The following is a 20,070-nucleotide window of genomic DNA, read 5'->3' on the forward strand; positions in this document are numbered from 1 at the left end:
GAATACCTCTCCCATCTCCTTCTTCTTACTGTTGCTAGCCTGCCATCTGTAGCCTACCTATTGGTGCCTTAACTGGTAGGCTACTAGCCTCCTAACACCAGTAAAGGGTCGTGTAAAACCTCTTTGTGACCTTGTTATGCCCCATTCATGCACACTGATTTTAACAAATATAGACAGGATGTGCTGTTTATTTTAAAAACGAAATACAAGTATGGATCTGATTGGCATAGATCAGCTATATGACAGTACATTCCATGTAAATCACGATAATATTCACATATATAACAGGTAAAATAACATTTATCTGTGCGACACAGTGAAGCCTTACACCTCCCCCAGTAGTCTCTGGGTCACGTGACATTTGTGTAGAACCAAAATGGCTGCAGCTGTATTTTGACGTATAATAGCTAGCTTCTTTTCTTTTTGTTTCATTCTTGGTAGAAAACTAGCAAACGACAGACTTTTTGGAGGAACTGTATATTGTCACCCTCCGTATACTGGTGTCATAGTTTATATCTTGAAGACAATCAAGACTGACACTTATTTGTTGAACTAGTTGGACTATGCATATTCAGTTCTAATACAGGCTAGCTGGCTCTGGCTGGCACATTAAAGCAGTTGTAAGTGTAAAAGCTAGCTAACCTAGCTGCGATGGAGGAGTTGAGCGCAGATGAGGTAAGGCGAAAATGGGGATGAAACGCTTAAATTGTGTTGCTAGAATACATGTGAATTATTTTTGCTTACTTTCAAATTTAAATGAAAATCCTTTATTTTATTTGGGCCTCATATGTTCTGCCACTAGCGGACTTGCTACTTGAGCTAGCTCAGAGGCTAGCATAGTCTAACGTTAAACTGAAGAAATGTATCCACGACAAAATCACACATTTAACCCTTATTCAAATCAAGCATGCAAATGTGCGTGATACCCAACGTGACACAAAGGATGGTTATTCAGGAAAGCTGGTAAAATAACAAAATGAACTAACTAAATTCGTTTAGTTTGTATGTGTATGTCACCGTTGTCAGTAACGTTAATTTAATTTAGCCGGAGAAAATGCTAACTAGCTAATGCTATAAAGGCTGTGTACAAACTGCTCCATGGATTACATTGCTTAACTTGATAACTAATACACGTACATTGAATTATTTTCACTTTGCAGGTTTTTACTTCATGATATAGATTGACAGTCAAGGTTACATTTTGTATTCTGAGTTGATTTGGCATATTTTCCTGCCGTAAGCTAGTTGACAGTTGCTAACGTTGTTTTGCTAACAGCCAAAAAATTAGCCTGCGAGACGACTCAGCATAAAAAAAACACACCGGGCCACCATTGTGCAATCAACTGTTGGCCGGCTGAGAGTAGTGTTGCCATTGAGCTGTTACCTGAAACCTCACACAACATCGTACAAACTGTTAGTTCTTTGTCACATTGTGACCGAATTTAGCCAACGTTACTCGATCAACTTGCAATACAGCGTGCTGTTGATTTACTAGAGTAATGGTATTGTGCCCTGGTGCTCGATTTTTACTCGCATCTAATTTTGTTTACAGTGTAGTTACACTGTATTTATGTATGTTTTTATTCGTTAAGGCTTGTGTTTTAAATGTGTGTATTTTGTCGGGTGCTACCTAATATGGGTAATAGGCGTAAAATAATCGCCTTAGATTATTTTTATTTCATCCATACTTATTGTGCCAATTATTTCGATATAAAAAAAAATATATATAGCTAATAATTGTATGGTTAATATAGCTCTAACGGTCATTTGATATTATGAAATGCTGTATAGTAGGCATACAGTAAATATGTTAATTTGCTGGTCTATTTATTCAAGATTCGCAGAAGGAGACTGGCACGACTGGCAGGTGGACAGACGTCACAGCCCAGCACCCCTCTCAGCACACCCCTGACATCCCCACAGAGAGAGACCCCCCCTGGACCCCTCCCTGGACCCTCAGGTGTTGCCCCCCAGCCACCAGCTGCCTCTCAATCATTGGGGCTCAATGTTCACAGTTGTACACCGGCCACATCCCCTATGGGTACCTCTGGTAAGATTTTAAATACGATCTATAGGTTTTGAGATGCATGAGTTAGTTTATCAAAATGACTGTTTTTAATTCTGGTGAATTAGGATGTTGACAACCACAGGTACAGATCCACTCAGCTTTCTCTTATTATCAGCATAGGGTTATTGTTTTAAGCCTGTTTTGTGATCATAAGTCTAACTCTGTCATCATACTCATCCAGTGACACATTGTCTCTGAGTTTTTATCTCTGAACATAAACAACCCTGGTTGTTTGAGTTTGAGCACACCACTGAAAGGGTCCTTTATGTATTTGAGACCTTGATATTTGAACAGCAAGAGCCAGTCAGACACTCTGTCCCTGAATGACACAAATAGCAGCAGCTTGATGAGATCAACAGATTCCCTGTGCGAAACAGAGTGAGAATTGATGCTTATGCAATGCTCTAGAAAATTCACCAGTGGGCCTTGTATTGATAGAGTAACCATTTCCTGGCATTGTTTGTTGGTATGCCTAGATGTGGTTTTGGTGCTTTTTAATTCTACTTTTTTTTTTGAACTGTTTATTTTCCTCTTAACAAAACAAGACGAGACATATCCTGACATAGGACGTTTTCATTCAAATGGCAGATGATTACATGACAAAGCAAAGTATAGTTAATATTGAAATAAAGCAAATCCATTATAAATTGAAATAATTAAGTAAATAATATAAATAAATACAAACTGGGATATAAAAATAAATAAAATAAAATCAAATACATATTAATGAAAGCATTTTACATAGGGACTGACATCTTTGGCACAGCAGAATCAGTTACACAGGGATTTTTTCCCCTAGTATTCATCTTAAGTTCAGTTCGGTTTCAACAACCCTCTTCAACCATTGATACATCCAGATATATTTTAACACAGTTCCATCTTTGGGTAAAAGAGTCCATTTTTATCTGCAGGCTCACACCGTCATTCTTTCCATCGTGTAGACTTGTTTAAGTCTGTGCTTCCACTGAATGATGGTCGGAGATTTTGCATTTTTCCAGTTCACAGTTATAATCTTTTTGGCAATTAATAACAGTATCCGTAATATGTACCTCTGGTCTGAATCGTAAGTGTCTGTAGGTATAGCTCCGAACAAGAACAACATGGGCTCCAGAGGAACTTAATTCTACTTTTAATGCTTGAATTGCCAGTGGTGCTACTCATAATTATTTTAATTGATTAATTTGTTCCTTGCAGATATACAAAGCTTCAGTACATGTTGATGCATCTTCTATGAATATGTTCTGAAACAGTGTATATGCCATTTATTTGACTTAAGTGTTGGTTCTGATGATTATTGTGCAACCAGGAGTGAGTGGTTGATTCCAGCTCTTCTCACACAGTAAGATCCTGCATGTTAATCAGCTTTCTCTCTACCTGCTGGCTGTAATCAGGGCTTATGAAGGTATGGCTCACCATGTTTCTCTTAAAAAATGGCAATCTGAGCCTTTGTTATCCAAGTGTGGCCTAAAATAAACATTTTTAATTTAAACTGGCTGCTTAAAGCATATGAACAAAGTTTATAAATAGTGCAATACATAATGTACCAAAACTAAATCTGAGGAATAGCATTATTTAAATAAAACGAGTAGAAGGAAAAATGCCTTGTGTTTCAGAGGAGACCTAGAAGATGAAACTTTCTTTGTGAACCTTATCTCTTCTGATACATCAATCTGAATTAAGAAGGCTTTGGTAGATGGGATTTGAAAACAGCAATGCAAATAAATGGTCAACCTTGAAGGTGCTCAGTTGTATTATTTTGCTTTTGCAGGGGTGGCATATGGAAGTCAGAGCAGTGAGGGTGTGAGCTCCCTCTCCAGCTCCCCCTCCAACAGCCTTGAGACTCAGTCCCAGAGTCTGTCCCGGTCACAGAGCATGGACATTGACACTGCTTCCTGTGAAAAGAGGTAAGAGTTGTTCGAACGGCACATTGAACTATTAGTTCAAAGACTTAAACAACCCAGATAATTAAAATGATCAACATGATTTTCCAAAAAAAGCTCTTTGATGATCAATCTCAGGCTCTGTGTTGGAACACATGTATCCTCCAAATAACCACAGACATGCAATAATGATCACCGATTGTTTTGAATAAAGTTGCAACAATATTCAAGAGTGACTTGAACCTTCGGTTACTACAAGTCTGCTTAGTGATGAAGAGACTTTCTAAGCACTTCACCTTTGTCTCCCTCCAGCATGTCCCAGGTGGATGTGGACTCAGGGATCGAGAACATGGAGGTGGAGGACAGCGATCGCAGGGAGAAGAGGAACTTGACTGACAAGGTAAATGGCAGTAGTGAGCATTACTCAACTAAGATGCCCTTTAATCCTGTATTACTTGACTTTGATCATGCCCACATTGAGATCAAGGAAGTCAGTCAAATCATAAAAGGAGTCTTTGGGTATTTACAAAAGTGTATTCCCAGGGACTTTCCATACACGCCATTCTTGGTTTCAATTTCTTTTTATTTCACTTCATTGAGAGAGATAGTGACCACCAGATAATGAGTATTATGAGATTTAGAGTAATGCTAGTGAAATGGCTCTAGATTGTGATCCAACCTTTACTGTATCTATCTTTTCTTGACCTCAGGAAACCTCTGCAAACTCAGATGTCTCAGAAGAACAGGCTCTGCAGCTCATTTGTAAGATCCTCCGCGTATCGTGGAAGGAGCAGGACAGAGATGTCATCTTTCTCCCTTCACTGGCTGCAGAGTTCCACCAGAACCCTAAAGATGGTATGTCGTTGAGTAACGTCTTAACTCATTATGGCATTACAGGCATGCTGTTTCTCAGTTGGGATACCACTTCCCTAGGTTACAATGTATGTATGTACTTACTTGCATAGTAGGTACATCTCAACTGGGTAGTTTTATCTCAAACACGACTGCTTCACACTTCTTTTTTTCTTCCTCTTCAAAATGTACATCATTCTAGTTTTACACTTGTATAACTAACATTTGTATAATGCAGTGTACCAGAGCAACTGCTACAGATTCATCTTGAGCCATTTTCACAAGTTTGGTGAAGAGGTTATTCTGGTCCTCACTTAGTGTGAGAAGGGTCCACTTTGTGTTCAAAGTGTTCAAATTGTTGAACTACACTGCATTTTGCCCTTCTTTCCAATGTGAAGACTTATGCACTCAAAATTACAGAAAACAAAAACTGAGACACCAAAACTGTGAAAAGTCTTGTGTTTTGTATACAACCAAGTATGATCATTTTAAAAACATGACCATTCTGTTCTCATCTCTCTCCTGTAGTATACTCTGACTTCAAAGACCTGATTGGCCAGATCCTGATGGAAGTCTTAATGATGTCCTCCCATTCACGCGTCCAAAACCCATTCGCCAGCTTGACCGCCACTTCTCAGCCAATTGCTGCAGCCAAATCCCCCGACCACCGCCTGACGCTGGTGCAGCCCTCCAGCCAAGGTGGCAGCCCGATGGGCCCCAGTGCAGGGTCCTTTGGGGCCAGCTCTCTGTCCAGGCAAGTCCTTTGAGTCCATGTAATGAGCTCTCGCAGTGTAACTCCCAGATACATATCTAGGCTCTGTATCGGTCCCTTACACTAAAGGGGTTCTTTATTGATATGCTATTGCCTTGGTGTTCCATGATCGGATAACCTATGTGTTTTTTAAAAATTATTATTATACACTTACGTATTTTTTGAGCGTTGACTATTTCTAATTCTAAAGACATCATTGTAAGATGAGTTTTGCCAATCTTCGTCTCAATGTTGTCCACAGTCTGTATGGGTGTGGTAGCCCTCACCCGATGTCTTTGGATGCAGCCAATAGGACCTTCCCATCTCTCCCCAGTCCTACTACACCCTCTCTACCTTCCACACCCTCTACCCCACAGTTCATTGTGCCCCCTAGCCCAACTGCTACTACCGCTCTGAGACCATCTCTCAACCCCCCATCTGCACCCATGCCCATCTCCCAGCGCTATCGGCCTTACTCTGTCACCTCTCCCTGGGGGGCTCCTTCCCCATCCAGCCCTGGTCAAAGAGGATTTACCTTCTCTGGACCTTCTCCTAGCCCCGCAGGACCCTCTGTTCCTCCAAACACCCCAGTTCCTGTTCCACCAACCAGCCCCCAGACCCTCACCCTGAGCTCATCTAGGGCTCACAACCAAGCCTCCTCCACACCCCCTCCCATTGTGCCCCCTTCTCCCAGAACGAATGCCCGACAGTCTGCCTTTGCTTCCAGGATCCCACCATCTAGGTATCTCATCAGTCCTTTGCATGTCAGTGTGCAAACATACTAAAACCATAACTCTTTGTGAACCCTCAGATTTGAAGTTGGCTGTGAACTGAGTCTTTAGCCAGATCCTTTTTCTTGTTTACATTGCTTCTGCTGCTAAGTTTCATGCAGTTACTTCAAATATACACAAGCTTCATAACAAACAAATGGCTAATATTTAGACTGCTTGTATGAAAGTCAATGAACAACCTGATATTGTATTATATTTATGTTTAAAGTCTTAAGTTAAAAGCAAATGGAGGGTTCAAGCTTTAATTAATTATTTTGTATTAGGTTGGTTTTGCTTGTTGCTAACCGGCTTTACTTTGAAAAAATCGAACACAGTTTCAGACGAATAACAAGCATAGTTTAACAAACATGTTTTATTTGTCCTACATTGCTTAAAATCGTTGGCAAATTAGATGCGTCTGACCCCGCTTTGCTTTGTCTTGCTCAAGACAAGTGATGGTGACAGTCAGTTCAGTTATTGGTTGGAAAATGTTTTCTGAAGAGGAATAAAAAGCTGCAGCCATTAGTAGGGCTGCTCGATTATGGCAAAAATCATAATCACGATTATTTGGTCAATAATTTATATCACAATTATTCATTGACTCAAAATATCAATTTATTGAACATTAAAACGAATACAAATAATAACTTGAACAGTATCTTTTTAAATGTTGATTACCCTGAACGTATAATTCAACTGAAAAACCAGTACTAAAATAAATGATACATTTATGTTTACATTTAAATAAATAATATCAAAATAATAAATACCAATAAACAAGATCAACAAATATTTTGGAGCGCACTTCCACAAGCTACTAAACATATATAAATATGACAAATAAATTAGACTAAAAATAAATTAGATCAAATATGTTGGAGTGCACTGTCACAACCTAGCAAAGCTAAATAATAGTTTTTTTCGATTATGTTGTTTTCGTAATTGTGGCAGGCCAAAATCGTAATTGCGATTTAAAATACGATTTTAATTGCACAGCCCTAGCCATTAGGCATGAATGAATATTTAAAAAGCAGCGCGAGAAGTGGTCTTCAAGCAAGCATGCAACCCTCCAGCATCCTTTTCTTGGTGCTCCCTTCTTCCTTGTCATCTTTCAGTGTGACTTGTTACCATTTCATCCCTGTCTTCATGTTTTTTCACTTCCCTTCTGTTTGCTCATGTTGCACAACATCCTCTTTTCTTCCAACCTTTCACCTTGTGTCTTTCCCCCGTCATGTTAGCCCCTTGTCGGTCCTATTCTCTGCCCTCTCTGACATGTCTCAGGACAGCAGTGATGAAGAATCTCAGGAGGAGGAGGATTTTGCAAGGGTTCAGTTTGGGTCCAGGTACACCACTGCACTGTGTGTGTGTGCGCGTGTGTGTTTGTGCTTGCTCTGTTTGGAGTCCATTGCATTTTGCAGTGGGCCCACGAGGCTTACCACTAACGGCGCACAAACACACCTGGGTAGAGAAATGAAAAAGAAATGCTTGTAGGCCATTTTATAAGGAGTGTTCTAACTGTCATCAGAGGTTACAGGTTTAATGTCTGTTGACTATAACTTGTAATATATTTGATGGTGGGGTTAGTATTAAATATGCTTTCTACAGATTTGCAGAAACTCCATATAATATAGTCTTTATTCTGCAACCTTGAATATTAAAAATCCTTTATTTCTTAAGACATTCCCTGCCTAAGTGGTACCCACCTATTATATATAATGGTTGACTTCAATTTTTTAATATGAATGTTTATGAAGTATAGTTTTATTTACAAGATCTTGCCCTTCCGTGATCAAGCATTGAAACTTTCCAATATCATATCACCCTGATAGTACATCATGCAAACGGTCATGCCTACGGTAGACTTGAATTGTGTTATTAATGTAATGTGTTGACTGTATCATTAGCAGAGAAAGAGGACATTTGTTTTGCCATGTAGTTGTTATTTAACAATATAAAGTTTTGATTTCATTTTGAGCTTTGAGAGAAAACGCTAAATGTTTGCAAACAGGTTTTGTGGTAACAACTGACCACTAACAGCAATTTAAACAGTTTCATGTGGTGAGCTGAATCCTATTCCTATCCTATCTGCAAACGGCTCTTGAGTGTTTGACATGGTGATATTCTCTTTCAAGAGCCCATTACTGAGATGCTGCAATGCTGTCCCTAATGCTTTGTAGTTTGTTTCTTTCAGGACCCTTGAGAGTGGGTTTGAGTTTGTTTGCTATACATACATTACATGTGTTTGCAGTTAACAATGGATCTCTCTGTGCTCTGATGTTTTCTGTTATTTAATCAACCTCTTTGTTTCCTATTTACATTTTGTTTGTAGTCTTGTTTGTGGAGGGGGGATGTCCTGCGATACAGCCAGCGACCGCTTCACCATTGAAACATGTAAAGAGACAGAGATGCTGAACTACCTCATTGAGCGCTTTGACAGTGTTGGCATGGAAGAGAGGAAAGCTCCCAAGGTTAGTGTCTGCCTATAAGACATAAAAAATGTTATTCAGATGATTTACGCTAATGATTGTGTCCCCTATTTCTTTATTGCTAAAGTGGAGAACCCATTAAGAGATTAAATCAAGGCTTTACGATTGTAATGATCCTTCTTATAGTACCAACTGCAGAGTTCGTTTGAGATTTTCTCCATGTCTAATTTGGTTACAAAATGTCCTGAGGACAGAAGTACAGTCTGTACTAGCTGCAGGGCAGATGGTCTGGAAACAAGTGAAGGATTCTCCTCATCAAAGAACACTGATTCATCAGATTCCGGAGAGAGTTTCTGTGAAATCGACGGAGCACATTTTGATAACACCTCTCACCTTTTTCTCTCTTCTCCTACTCTTTTCTCTCTCAGATATGCAGCCAACCAAATGCCAGCCAGCTTCTCAGCAACATTCGCTCTCAATGTATTTCCCATGTTGCCCTCGTCCTGCAGGGCACCCTGACACAGCCACGGTAAGAAAGTCAGCAACAGGGCTCGAGCTTAAGGACGTCCCGTCGTCCCGGGGCCGAAAAAAATAGTGTCGGGGAGGATAAAAAATAATTTTGGGACCAATTTGGGACGAGAGTTAAAATAAAAATACCCTGCTAACTCTACTACAAACGGCGATGAAAATGAAACCGACTGCACGTTTTGTGTAGCACACAGTTATTAAACCTCCTTGTCAACATAAACACACACGCACAAAACATTTAGCAACCCGCGAAATACACACACATGTAGCTACTGCTGTGCCGCTGGCTGTGCCTGCGAATTCCTGGTCCGCAAATTCGCGGGTCTAGCTCTCTATGGTCTAGCTATGTAATGAGTGTGTGTATTTCGCGGGTTGAGTGATGTACAATGGCATCCCGTGGAGGAATTCTGAAATGTTTTACCGTTACATCACAAAAACGCACAGCAGAACCAGACCCTGGAGCGCCGGCCTCTTTATTTACTTACTCCTCTTCATCCCCTATGAGTGATAAGGCTGAGAAGAGAACCCTCCATCGTATTTAGTCCTTAGCAATATGCTGCGCCTCTCCCCATGTAGGGATGGGTACCGAGCCCCGGGCCGGAATTATTAAAGACAGTGGTAACGTTAAGCTCCGACGTTATCGGACTTTTTGTCGGTACTGGAGACATTTAAAAAATATGTCATATGTATTATTGCTACATACACATTATATCGTTTTAGTTTCGCCAACTCAGTTTCTAATATGCAATAAGACTACAACATGCGTCTGTGATGTATTTTCGAGCTTTCCAATCCAGACGAGATCTCTCTCTCCCGTCTGTGGGCAGTTTGTAAAGGTCTCCTGACTGACAGACTGTCATCCTCGTTAGTGGTTACTCTGCGTTCTGTCTTCAGGACAGAGTGTTGGATTTTTTTGATAATTGGATGGGACTTGATTGGATTCAATATTAGAGTAATTTTCTCGTTTGTGTGTTTGTTTAAATATATTTGGCCTTTGTTTATGTGATTGAATGATTTACTCAAATAAAAAGGTTGATGAATCATCATCTAATGATTTTGTATGATGTTTTATTTATGTTAAAGGTCACTTTGAATGATTTTAACTAATGATAATGTAGAAAAACTAACATTTTTTAATTCGGGACGGTCCACATTAATTTCGGGACGGTTCCGGGAGGATGGTGAAAAAAGTTAGTCGAGAGCCCTGAGCAACACACTGACAATCTTTGTTTTTTTTATAAAATGATCTGTCATTTTATCTCTGTATGTTCCTTTTTCAATTCTAGTCCGAGTCTCCATGGCAACTACTTTATCACCTTGGCTCCAGAAAGCATATTTATTTCTTCTCCGCTCAATGCTTCTCTGTTTTATTCCTGCAGGAGCCCTCTCCATCAGTCTCTGCTGGTACCTTATCTGCTGTGTCGGAACCTCCCGTACGGCTTTATTCAGGAGCTGGTGCGCATTACTCAGCAGGAGGAAGAGGTCTTCAGTCAGGTGGGAAGCGTGGCCATCCATTTTTGTATACATGCTGATTCAGGCTCACTTTAGCTGAAACTCATTTCTGCATACAGTGTGGCAGGAAGACCCCCCCTCAAACACACCCATTTTCAATCCTATCAAGTTTTGCAGGGATGACACATTTTTCATTTCCATTGGGTTTCAGTCTATGGCAGTCTATAATTCTAGGGCACACAAAAGTATATGATGCTTCTATCATAACAAATGAAAACCACATTTATTATCTTTGAAGCGTTAATGCAAACGCTTGGAATAAAAAGCCATTGTTAGGCTAAAGGCTGAAACTGTTACCTAGACATGCAATGAAATGTGATATTGCTCTGATGCATGACATCTTTGCCATCTTCTTTTTCAGATCTTTATTCCCATCCTCCGGGGGCTTGCTCTTGCAGTAAAAGAATGTTCCTTTGACAGTGACAACTTTAAATTCCCTCTTATGGTAAGAAAATGTTGTAATGGCCTCACCCCTAGTGTAGTACCATCCGTACTGGCATACACGATAATAAAGTACTGTAATGTCTTTTGGGCCCTCTGTTCATTTGGTTTGTTTAATAGTTAGTTAACTCTAAATACTTCTGTTTGTGTAGCTTATTACGACTGTATCAAGTAAATCATATCTTGACTAATAAACTAATCTCCAATTATGATTGTTAATTTGACTGAAGTTTGTAGGTCATGCCATGTAACCTGATTCACCTGTAAAACGAACGAGAGTCGAGCATTGTTTTGTTTTGTTTTTGCAGGCATTAGCTGAGCTTTGTGAAATCAAGCTCGGAAAGACTCACCCAGTCTGCAGTTTGGTGAGTGTACCTTTGGATGGCCAAAGCTCATTTATTTAGAAGCTCGGATTATCTAGGCTATTTATTTCCAAATCAAGTACCAAAAAAACGTAATGTATTTATTTCTATAAAGTATTTGCTAGTGTCTCTGTTGTTTATATATTCATCATACCAGCATTGACGTCAGCACAGAAGAATGTCCTCTGCTTATTTTATTCATGCCACTAAGTCGTCTTTATGCTTCACAGAAGAATGGAGAGGCGAAATTCCCCTGTGCAAAGAAAAGGACTCAGTCTATATTTAGTGCCAACAACTTCTGAAATCAGAGTTCTTTGAGTTCACATTTAGTTCTATAGGATGCTTATCTATATTAGTTTATTATTTAATCAATACCAAAAGTGTCATTGTGTCAGTAAATATTTGATTCGTTTTAGCTCATTATCTTCCGCTGTTATTGACTGACACATACTGGCTTTCACTGCAATTTACCCTTTGGGGGATTTGTTCAACATAACAATACAAAAAACAAACCCTGTATGACCCTATGTAAAATGAGTCTGTGTTGGTATTCTGTGCAGGCTACGTCTTTGCCTCTGTGGTGTCCCAAACCTCTGAGCCCTGGTTGTGGCCGAGAGATCCAGAGACTGTCCTACGTGGGAGCCTTCTTCAGCCTCTCTGTGTTTGCTGAGGATGATGTGAGTAGTCTAATCAATTCAATCCAATTATCAACAAACCTGAGTAGCATTTAGATTGTAGCCGATTTGGATACTGAACAGCTGAATCCTCTAAGAACAGAGACAAGTTGCTAAATGTAAAGACGCTTTGTTGTCCTTTAGACGAAAGTAGGAGACAAGTATTTCTCTGGCCCTGCCATCACCATAGAGAACACACGAGTGGTCAGTCAGTCCCTGCAGCACTACCTGGAGTCAGCAAGGGTGAGTCTCAGCTTCATAATGTATTACTTGAATTGCTTATCTTTGTATTAAGAATAATTTGTTAAAGTTATTTTTAATGTTTTTCAGGGTGACTTGTTCAAAATTCTCCATAACATCCTACTAAATGGGGAAACTCGCGAGTCAGCTCTTAATTACATGTCAGCTCTAGTCAACTACAATGTGAAGAAAGCCCAGATGCAGGTATTTTGCAAAAGTACTTCATATTCTCATCCAACAGATTTCACATCCAACATAACTATTAAAAACGTCATCTTGTTGAACAGTTCAGTTATAATGTTTACATAAGTCTTGTTTAGTGTTTTGCCGTAAGTTTATAATTTAAGTAAATGGAAATAAAGTATGCCAGGTTATGTGATGATGAAGTTCTGTATACTAAACTGCAATATCAACCTTTTCTACACGCAGTACAAGTATAGGCTTTATACTGATGCTTCGTGTTATTGCATTATCCCCTTTGCTGCAGTAACAATGCATATGTCCCTGCAGTGGGACTAATAAAGGATTATCCTTTTTTATCTAATGTCCCCTCATTGTGCCATCGGGACTTATGTACTTTACAGTAAACATCCCTCTTAATGTGGGTTTCCTGATTGTTCTCATATTCAGTGTTTATGTACATCCTCTGAACATGGATTTTCACTTGTTCTAAAATCTCCCTCTTTTCTCCCAGACCGATGATAAGCTTGTGTCGACAGACGGCTTCATGCTCAACTTCTTATGGGTGCTGCAGCAGCTCAGCATGAAAATAAAGCTGGAGACCGTGGACCCTTACTACATTTTCCACCCCCGGTGTCGGCTTGTCGTCAGCCTAGAGGAGACGCGTGTGAAAGCCACCATGGAGGAGCTCAAGAGCTGGCTGACTGACATGCGTGAGTTGACATAAATAAATAAAAAACAGCTTTATCATTTGGACAGTTTTTATTTTACAAAAAGTGTACTCTCGTTCATGGATTGCTGCCATTATCAGAAATCTGTGAAATACCCATAGGAGTCGTTTTTAGACGCAGTATGTTTTAAGAGTGATTCATCAACCTGCTATGTGTGATTTCTATGCATCCTTGTGTGACTGCCTCCGCATTTCTTCTGCCTCTGCTTAACCAAATAAGGCAGAGGCAGGTCGCCTACAAAAAATGTGCACCTACACATGTTCCACTGTATACACTTCATGTCCTACATAATGGTGACCTCATTTGGCTTTATTTTTGGAAGCATTAAAGCTGATATATGTAACTATAATTAAACTTGTGCTTGTTCTGACTGATGATGGTATGTGTTACCATATTGAAAAAATTATTCTATTTTTTTTCTTCTTGTGGACAGAGGATGACCCAAGCAAGTTCTCAGAACCCAAGTTCCCCACCGAGTGTTTCTTCTTGACGCTTCACGCCCACCATCTGTCCATCCTGCCTGGCTGCAGGCGTTACATCCGCAGGTTGCGGGCTATCCGAGAACTGAACAGGTATTAATTAATACTTTTTTTTAGTGACCATGCACATTTTTGAACATCTCTATGAAAGTATACACACAAATAAAGCATGCTTCTTCCACGGGTGTTTAATGGTGTTTTTCCCCATGACAGGACTGTAGAGGAGCTGAAGAACAGTGAGAGCCAATGGAAAGATTCTCCTCTAGCTAGTCGGCACAGAGAGATGCTCAAGAGATGCAAAACCCAGCTCAAGGTTTGTTTAACATCCTTGTAGATTAATTCATTGTCTTTTCTTGATTAATTAAACCTTTAGCACTGATTTTAAAGGTACAAACCTCAAAATATTCAGCTCTCAATCCGAGGATCCTGCACTATCCCTAAATGCTGAAACATGCACATCTGTCACAGAACATATTTTCAGTGATGTGATCCTTATCATGTGACTTTGTGCTGTCAGAAACTGGTGCGAGCCAAAGCTTGTGCTGACGTGGGTCTTCTGGATGAGAACCTGCTCCGCAGATGTCTGCAGTTCTACAGCACAGTCATCCAGCTCATTCTGCGCATGGTGGACCCCGCCTACCCCAAGTGAGTCTCCCTGCCACTGACACACTGTTGTGATATTAAGTAAAAGGAACAGATATGGCATCACACAAGGCATTTTTTGTGCTAGATGTTATGCTGTGTTTAACTTGAATGTGTATCATGAATAGAAATCTAAGTACCATGTTTGTTTCTTCATTCCTAACACAGCATTAACCTGCCACTGCACCCGGAGATTCCTAAAAGCTTTGCTGCTCTGCCTGAGTTCTACATTGAAGATGTGGCAGAGTTTCTGCTTTTTGTCGTGCAGTAAGTTTATAGTTCAGTCTTAACCACTCGCCTCATTCTTCAACCATGTTTAAACAAATCACATATTGTGTCCGGGAGTAGATGTTATAAGACCATATAATAATGAAAAAAAAGGCAAGACTGATGCATAACCTCCTCCACCTCCTCCCATCATCCAGGTATTCCCCCCAGGTTTTATATGAGCCCTGTGTGCAGGACATAGTCACCTTCTTGGTGGTGTTCATCTGCAGTCAGAACTACATCAGGAACCCTTACCTTATCGCCAAGTTGGTGGAGGTGCTGTTCGTCACCAACCCTGCCGTACAGCCTCGTACTCAGCGCTTCTCTGAAATGATGGAGAACCACCCATTGTCTATCAAGCAGCTGGTTCCCGCCCTCATGAAGTTCTACACTGGTGAGTTTCATGGAAACCGTAATTCGAAGCTGTTGTTGTAGAAAATTAAATGTAGTGTAGATGTACAGCTCTACAGCCTTGATCCTTTTTCCTAAAAAAAACTGTCTCCTCTTGTCAGATGTTGAGCACACCGGAGCCACCAGCGAGTTTTATGATAAGTTCACTATACGGTACCATATAAGCACTATCTTCAAGAGTCTGTGGCAGAACCTTGCCCACCATGGCACCTTCATGGAGGAGTTCAAGTGAGTAGTGCATAGTTTGTGTCATGTAAAAGACAGAAGGCACAGTTTAGGTTTGATTCAGTGGTTGTCTAACTTCTTTCATGTTTACTCCCCTCCAGCTCTGGCAAGCAGTTTGTGCGCTACATCAACATGCTGATTAATGACACCACCTTCTTGTTAGACGAGAGCCTTGAGTCCCTGAAGCGTATCCACGAAGTTCAAGAAGAAATGAAAAATAAGGAGCAGTGGGACCAGCTGCCTAGGGTTAGTGCTCAGCCTAATTGTAATAATATGATAATACAACTTTCCTGATGATAAACTTTATAACCTATATATGCAATTATATAATTACCTACATACAAAACAATGCTGCAAAAGTTAGTTATTGGAATTTAAGGCACTAAAATAATAAAAATAATGATGAAAATAATAATAATTAATATTTAAAATGCATAAACAAAGGATGGAAAATAGCTAGACATTCTGAGTACATTAATTTATCTTGTCATCTGTTAGACTAGTTTATGTATTTTATAAAATTGTTGTTCCCCCTAAAATAATCATGCAAAAGCATTGTTGACTTTCACCTTCTGTTTAAACTTTCAGGAGCAGCAGCAGAGCCGGCAGTCCCAGCTGACTCAGGATGAGCGTGTGTCTCGCTCCTACCTGGCCCTCGCCACAGAGACGGTTGAAATGTTCCACATCCTCACCAAGCAGGTCCAGAAGCCTTTCCTCAGGCCTGTGAGTGTCGCTGCCCCCACTGGACATTTAAAAAACTGTCACACTTTGTATTGTCCCAATGTATTCTCAATTAAAGAATAACCATTACTGTAAATGTAACATAGTCAGCCTACATTAGGCACTCTGAGCACAACAAGCTTTAATAACATTACTCTTTTTTTCTTTACAGGAGCTGGGGCCTCGTTTAGCCGCCATGCTAAACTTCAACCTCCAGCAGCTCTGCGGGCCCAAGTGTCGGGACCTGAAAGTAGAAAACCCAGAGAAGTATGGCTTTGAGCCCAAGAAGCTCTTAGACCAGCTGACTGACATCTACCTGCAGCTAGACTGTGCACGCTTTGCTAAAGCCATTGCAGATGACCAGGTTTGTACTAAAGTTTATAGAAGATACTGTCATTTCATTTGTTGTTGACTTTAATGAGAAAACACAAGTGAGAGGTTGTTATAATGGCCATTGGGAAAGGCTACAGGAAGTTATGCTACATCGTCACAAGCATGGCCGCATTGCCTTGAGGACATCGGCATGAATTACTCCATTGTACTTAATAAATGATATCTCGTGCTTCAACCATTTTTCATCAATACCCACTTCTCCCCAGATAATGCAAGCAGGAAGCGGAAGCAGACCAAATACTGTAGAGTAGATTTCAAAAGCCGTGAGGGCAGTCACTGTAACATGTATATGTTGCACTGGGTTGCCTTGATGATATAGCATTTTCTACTTACATTTATTGTGTTTGCTATTTCTTACTAACCTTAATACAAGGAGATTTTTCTCTCCAGATTTAAATAGTTTTGGCCTTCCTGCCTCATATGTGTACTTGATTACAAATAATATGTTAGGGTAACTTGTAAAGAGACGAGATACTGACATCACATTAGAGATGCTTTCCTGCAGCTGCGCTTTAATCATTTTCCCCTCTTCTTTTATCTGCAGCGGTCGTACAGCCGTGAGCTCTTTGAAGAGGTCATCTCGAAGATGAGGAAGGCTGGTATTAAGTCTTCTATTGCCATTGAAAAATTCAAGCTGCTATCGGACAAGGTGGAGGAAATAGTCGCCAAGAACTCCCAATCCGAAATGGACTACAGCGACGCACCTGACGAGTTCAAAGGTGTGTGTCTAGAAAAACTGTCACTTGCTCAGCAATCTTGTCTGACCTAAAGTCAGTTGGTGCAGACAGACAAGATCTTCAGAAGCCTCTGTTGCTGTTGAATTCCAGACATTAGCGGGGGATTTTGCAGCTCATAGAGGTCATATAGAGAGCTTAGAGCGAGGCTATCCTGTAACCACAGACTTAATATAATCTAGATCAAGAACGTGGCCCACATACCACCTTTGATTCGCAGATATGCCAGCCAGCCCACCACAGGTTGCGGGAGTGTGCCGTACGGGAGGCTTGCGTATCGCCTTTCTCTGCGGTTAAAATCTCCCACGCCAGGTTTTATTTTTGTAACACACAAGTCCTACTGTAAAATCCATGTGACATTGCTATAAAGGGCACACTTTTGACGGCCCTCATTGAGAATTTATTGGATATTTCTTTTACAGTTGTTTATGATGGCTGCACAAATAGTGTTTCCTATAAAACCTTTTTTTTACTCAGCTGTGCTTCGACATGTCACCAACGTTTGGTGATGACGCGCCTTACAGCTTGATAATATTTAATGTAGTTTATTTTTGTTTTGTTTCATTTTTTATGAATTCATTCTTAATTCAAAGACATTTGCGAAAGTAACATTTATTTATAAAGCGCTTGACAAAACATCATAGGAATCATAAAATAAATTATTTTATGATTCCTATGATGTTTTGCACTTAACACGTGGCTTTTGTACATGACCACAAAAGCCACGTGTTAAGTGCTAAAAACACAATAAATAAATAAAGCCAGTGGGTAGAATAAATAGTAACCTCTGCTCACATGTATGCACAACATTTTAATATGAAGATTCATTAGGCTATGATGTTTGTCAAGCCTCTTGTATAGCCTCTTGTATGACAATGGCACTTAGCGTGCTGATTCTGGGAAAACTTTAACTCCCAAGATATCTAGTTGAAGCATATTTCTTATTGCGAAAGTGATATGTTCTTAATCATCTTATAAATGTATGCTTGACCTTGTTGAAACAGACCCTCTGATGGACACACTGATGACTGACCCTGTGATATTGCCTTCGGGAAACATCATGGACCGATCCATCATCCTGCGCCACCTGCTCAACTCCCCCACTGATCCCTTCAACAGGCAGCCTCTCACAGAGAGCATGCTGGAGTCAGGTAACCCACCATGATGCTGTTGATGCAACAGTTATTACATTAAGTTGTGTTCAAGGAAGGCAAGTGCAAAAGTCTTTCTTACTAGGTACAGTCAATAGGTTATTTTGTTTTAGATTTGAGGCAAGTGATTTCAGGATACCTTAATGTTAAATGAAATGACAGCCTACTACATTCAAATATTAGTTTCTTATACATTCCTCACAATTGTTTTGTATTTCTACAGTCCCTGAGCTGAAGGAGAGGATCCACACCTGGATGAGAGAGAAACAGGGCGGACGGCCTGTCTGAGAACACCTACGCCTGGCCTGTTAACCATCATTAAAAGAGCTGTCCATCGACTGAATTCAGTGTCACGACTACAAAAAACCATTTGAATGGAGAAAAAAAAAGAGCTGATTTGATTTTATTCGCATTTATCCTTTTTTGTCTCAAACCATTATCATGGTTCTAAAAACAAAATATAATAAAGTTAAGACTTTTAAGTTTTTTTTCCTCATGAGTTTGTGTATATATATATCAAAAATATATACATATATTTAACAAAAGTTAGTTAATGCATTATAGTGCTGCAAGAATACGTTTCCAACACCAACGGGTATACCAGCAAGGTGCATAGAGTCCATTCATTGATCATTTTCCTTTAAGGTTCTCATTTTCCTTTGTACTACTCTGTATGTTGGCTTTATTAAATACTTGTGGTTTTAGGGAGAGGGGGGAGGGCAATACATGTGGGAGATTGTGGGTGGGTTCTGATAAAATTGCTATTTCCGAGTTTTCATTATCAAGACTGACAATGATAAACTTGAGTCCACATAATATTTGCTGATGTTCCAGAGCTATGTGCTTGTAGTTCAGAACTGGGAATATCCATTAAGGATGTAGTTTAAGGCAAACTAATCCTAAATGTCAGCTTCTTTTTGAGTACAGTAGGAAGATAAGCAGTAGTTCACGAAATACTGTATGTTCAGTCTTTCCTTTTTAGGCACATTTCCCCTGCTGACTTCAATAGACTGAAATTACTTCTGTGTGCATGGCCTCAAGTCCAGAACCTCCTAAGCGCCTCATGGACAAATAACCCTCTTTTAGGCGACCTGGAAAGAACGTGAGAGAATGTAGCATGACCACCAGAAACACCATTGTAGGAGCACACCATTAAACGTCTGCTCTTCAGAACCACTGACCTCCCCCGTCAAGATGGTCTCGTTTTAATGGCACTGTACGTGACATTACCGTACTGACCTTAACTGTACAGGAAAAGATTTCCTTTAACCACAGACTTGTTTTGGAAGCTAGGATTTTGAACTGAAATAAATGATGATGCACATTATTTTACAACTGGTCACTGTTTTATCTACGGATTGATATTGTAGTGGTTATGATTTGTCTTTTTCTCTGAGCAAAGCTTTTTTGGTTTACTTTATTTAACCTTATGAAAGGATGGACTCTGCATCAGAATATCAGAGATTATTGAAAGTCTTTATCTTATATCTTTAATAAATGTTTATGTAAAAAAGCATGCAGCAATCTAGGTAAAATTGACAAGTACAATAAATATCAAAATGATCAATAGTCACCCAAAGTCAAATAGCAAAACAAGAGAAAATCTCCAGTTAAGATTAGATGGTTAATTTAC

The 20,070-nt window shown here is 39.9% G+C and overlaps 1 protein-coding gene across 2 annotated transcripts; it reads left to right on the plus strand.

Annotated features, from left to right (window-relative positions):
* The first annotated feature begins 336 nt into the window (after nt 1-336).
* Nucleotides 337-19,764, plus strand: ube4b (ubiquitination factor E4B, UFD2 homolog (S. cerevisiae)). 2 transcript variants are annotated; one of them, XM_034086610.2, is made up of 29 exons: nt 337-675; nt 1,837-2,050; nt 3,837-3,972; nt 4,261-4,348; nt 4,659-4,803; nt 5,329-5,554; nt 5,814-6,293; nt 7,560-7,664; nt 8,651-8,789; nt 9,176-9,276; nt 10,655-10,769; nt 11,149-11,232; nt 11,537-11,593; nt 12,151-12,267; nt 12,409-12,507; nt 12,595-12,708; nt 13,199-13,397; nt 13,849-13,987; nt 14,108-14,207; nt 14,412-14,539; nt 14,705-14,803; nt 14,962-15,197; nt 15,316-15,442; nt 15,541-15,685; nt 16,028-16,162; nt 16,332-16,523; nt 17,097-17,271; nt 18,291-18,437; nt 18,661-19,764. In XM_034086610.2, exons 1-29 carry the CDS (start codon nt 652-654, stop codon nt 18,723-18,725), a joined length of 4,131 nt encoding a protein of 1,376 aa, XP_033942501.1. In that variant the 5' UTR covers nt 337-651; the 3' UTR covers nt 18,726-19,764. The 2 variants fall into 2 exon arrangements, with proteins under 2 accessions (XP_033942501.1, XP_033942503.1); XM_034086612.2 differs by lacking the exons at nt 5,814-6,293; nt 7,560-7,664 and having other exon boundaries at nt 339-675.
* Nucleotides 19,765-20,070: the final 306 nt, after the last annotated feature.

This window comes from Pseudochaenichthys georgianus, chromosome 7 (genome assembly GCF_902827115.2).
Source record: "Pseudochaenichthys georgianus chromosome 7, fPseGeo1.2, whole genome shotgun sequence".
Lineage (NCBI taxonomy): Eukaryota > Metazoa > Chordata > Actinopteri > Perciformes > Channichthyidae > Pseudochaenichthys > Pseudochaenichthys georgianus.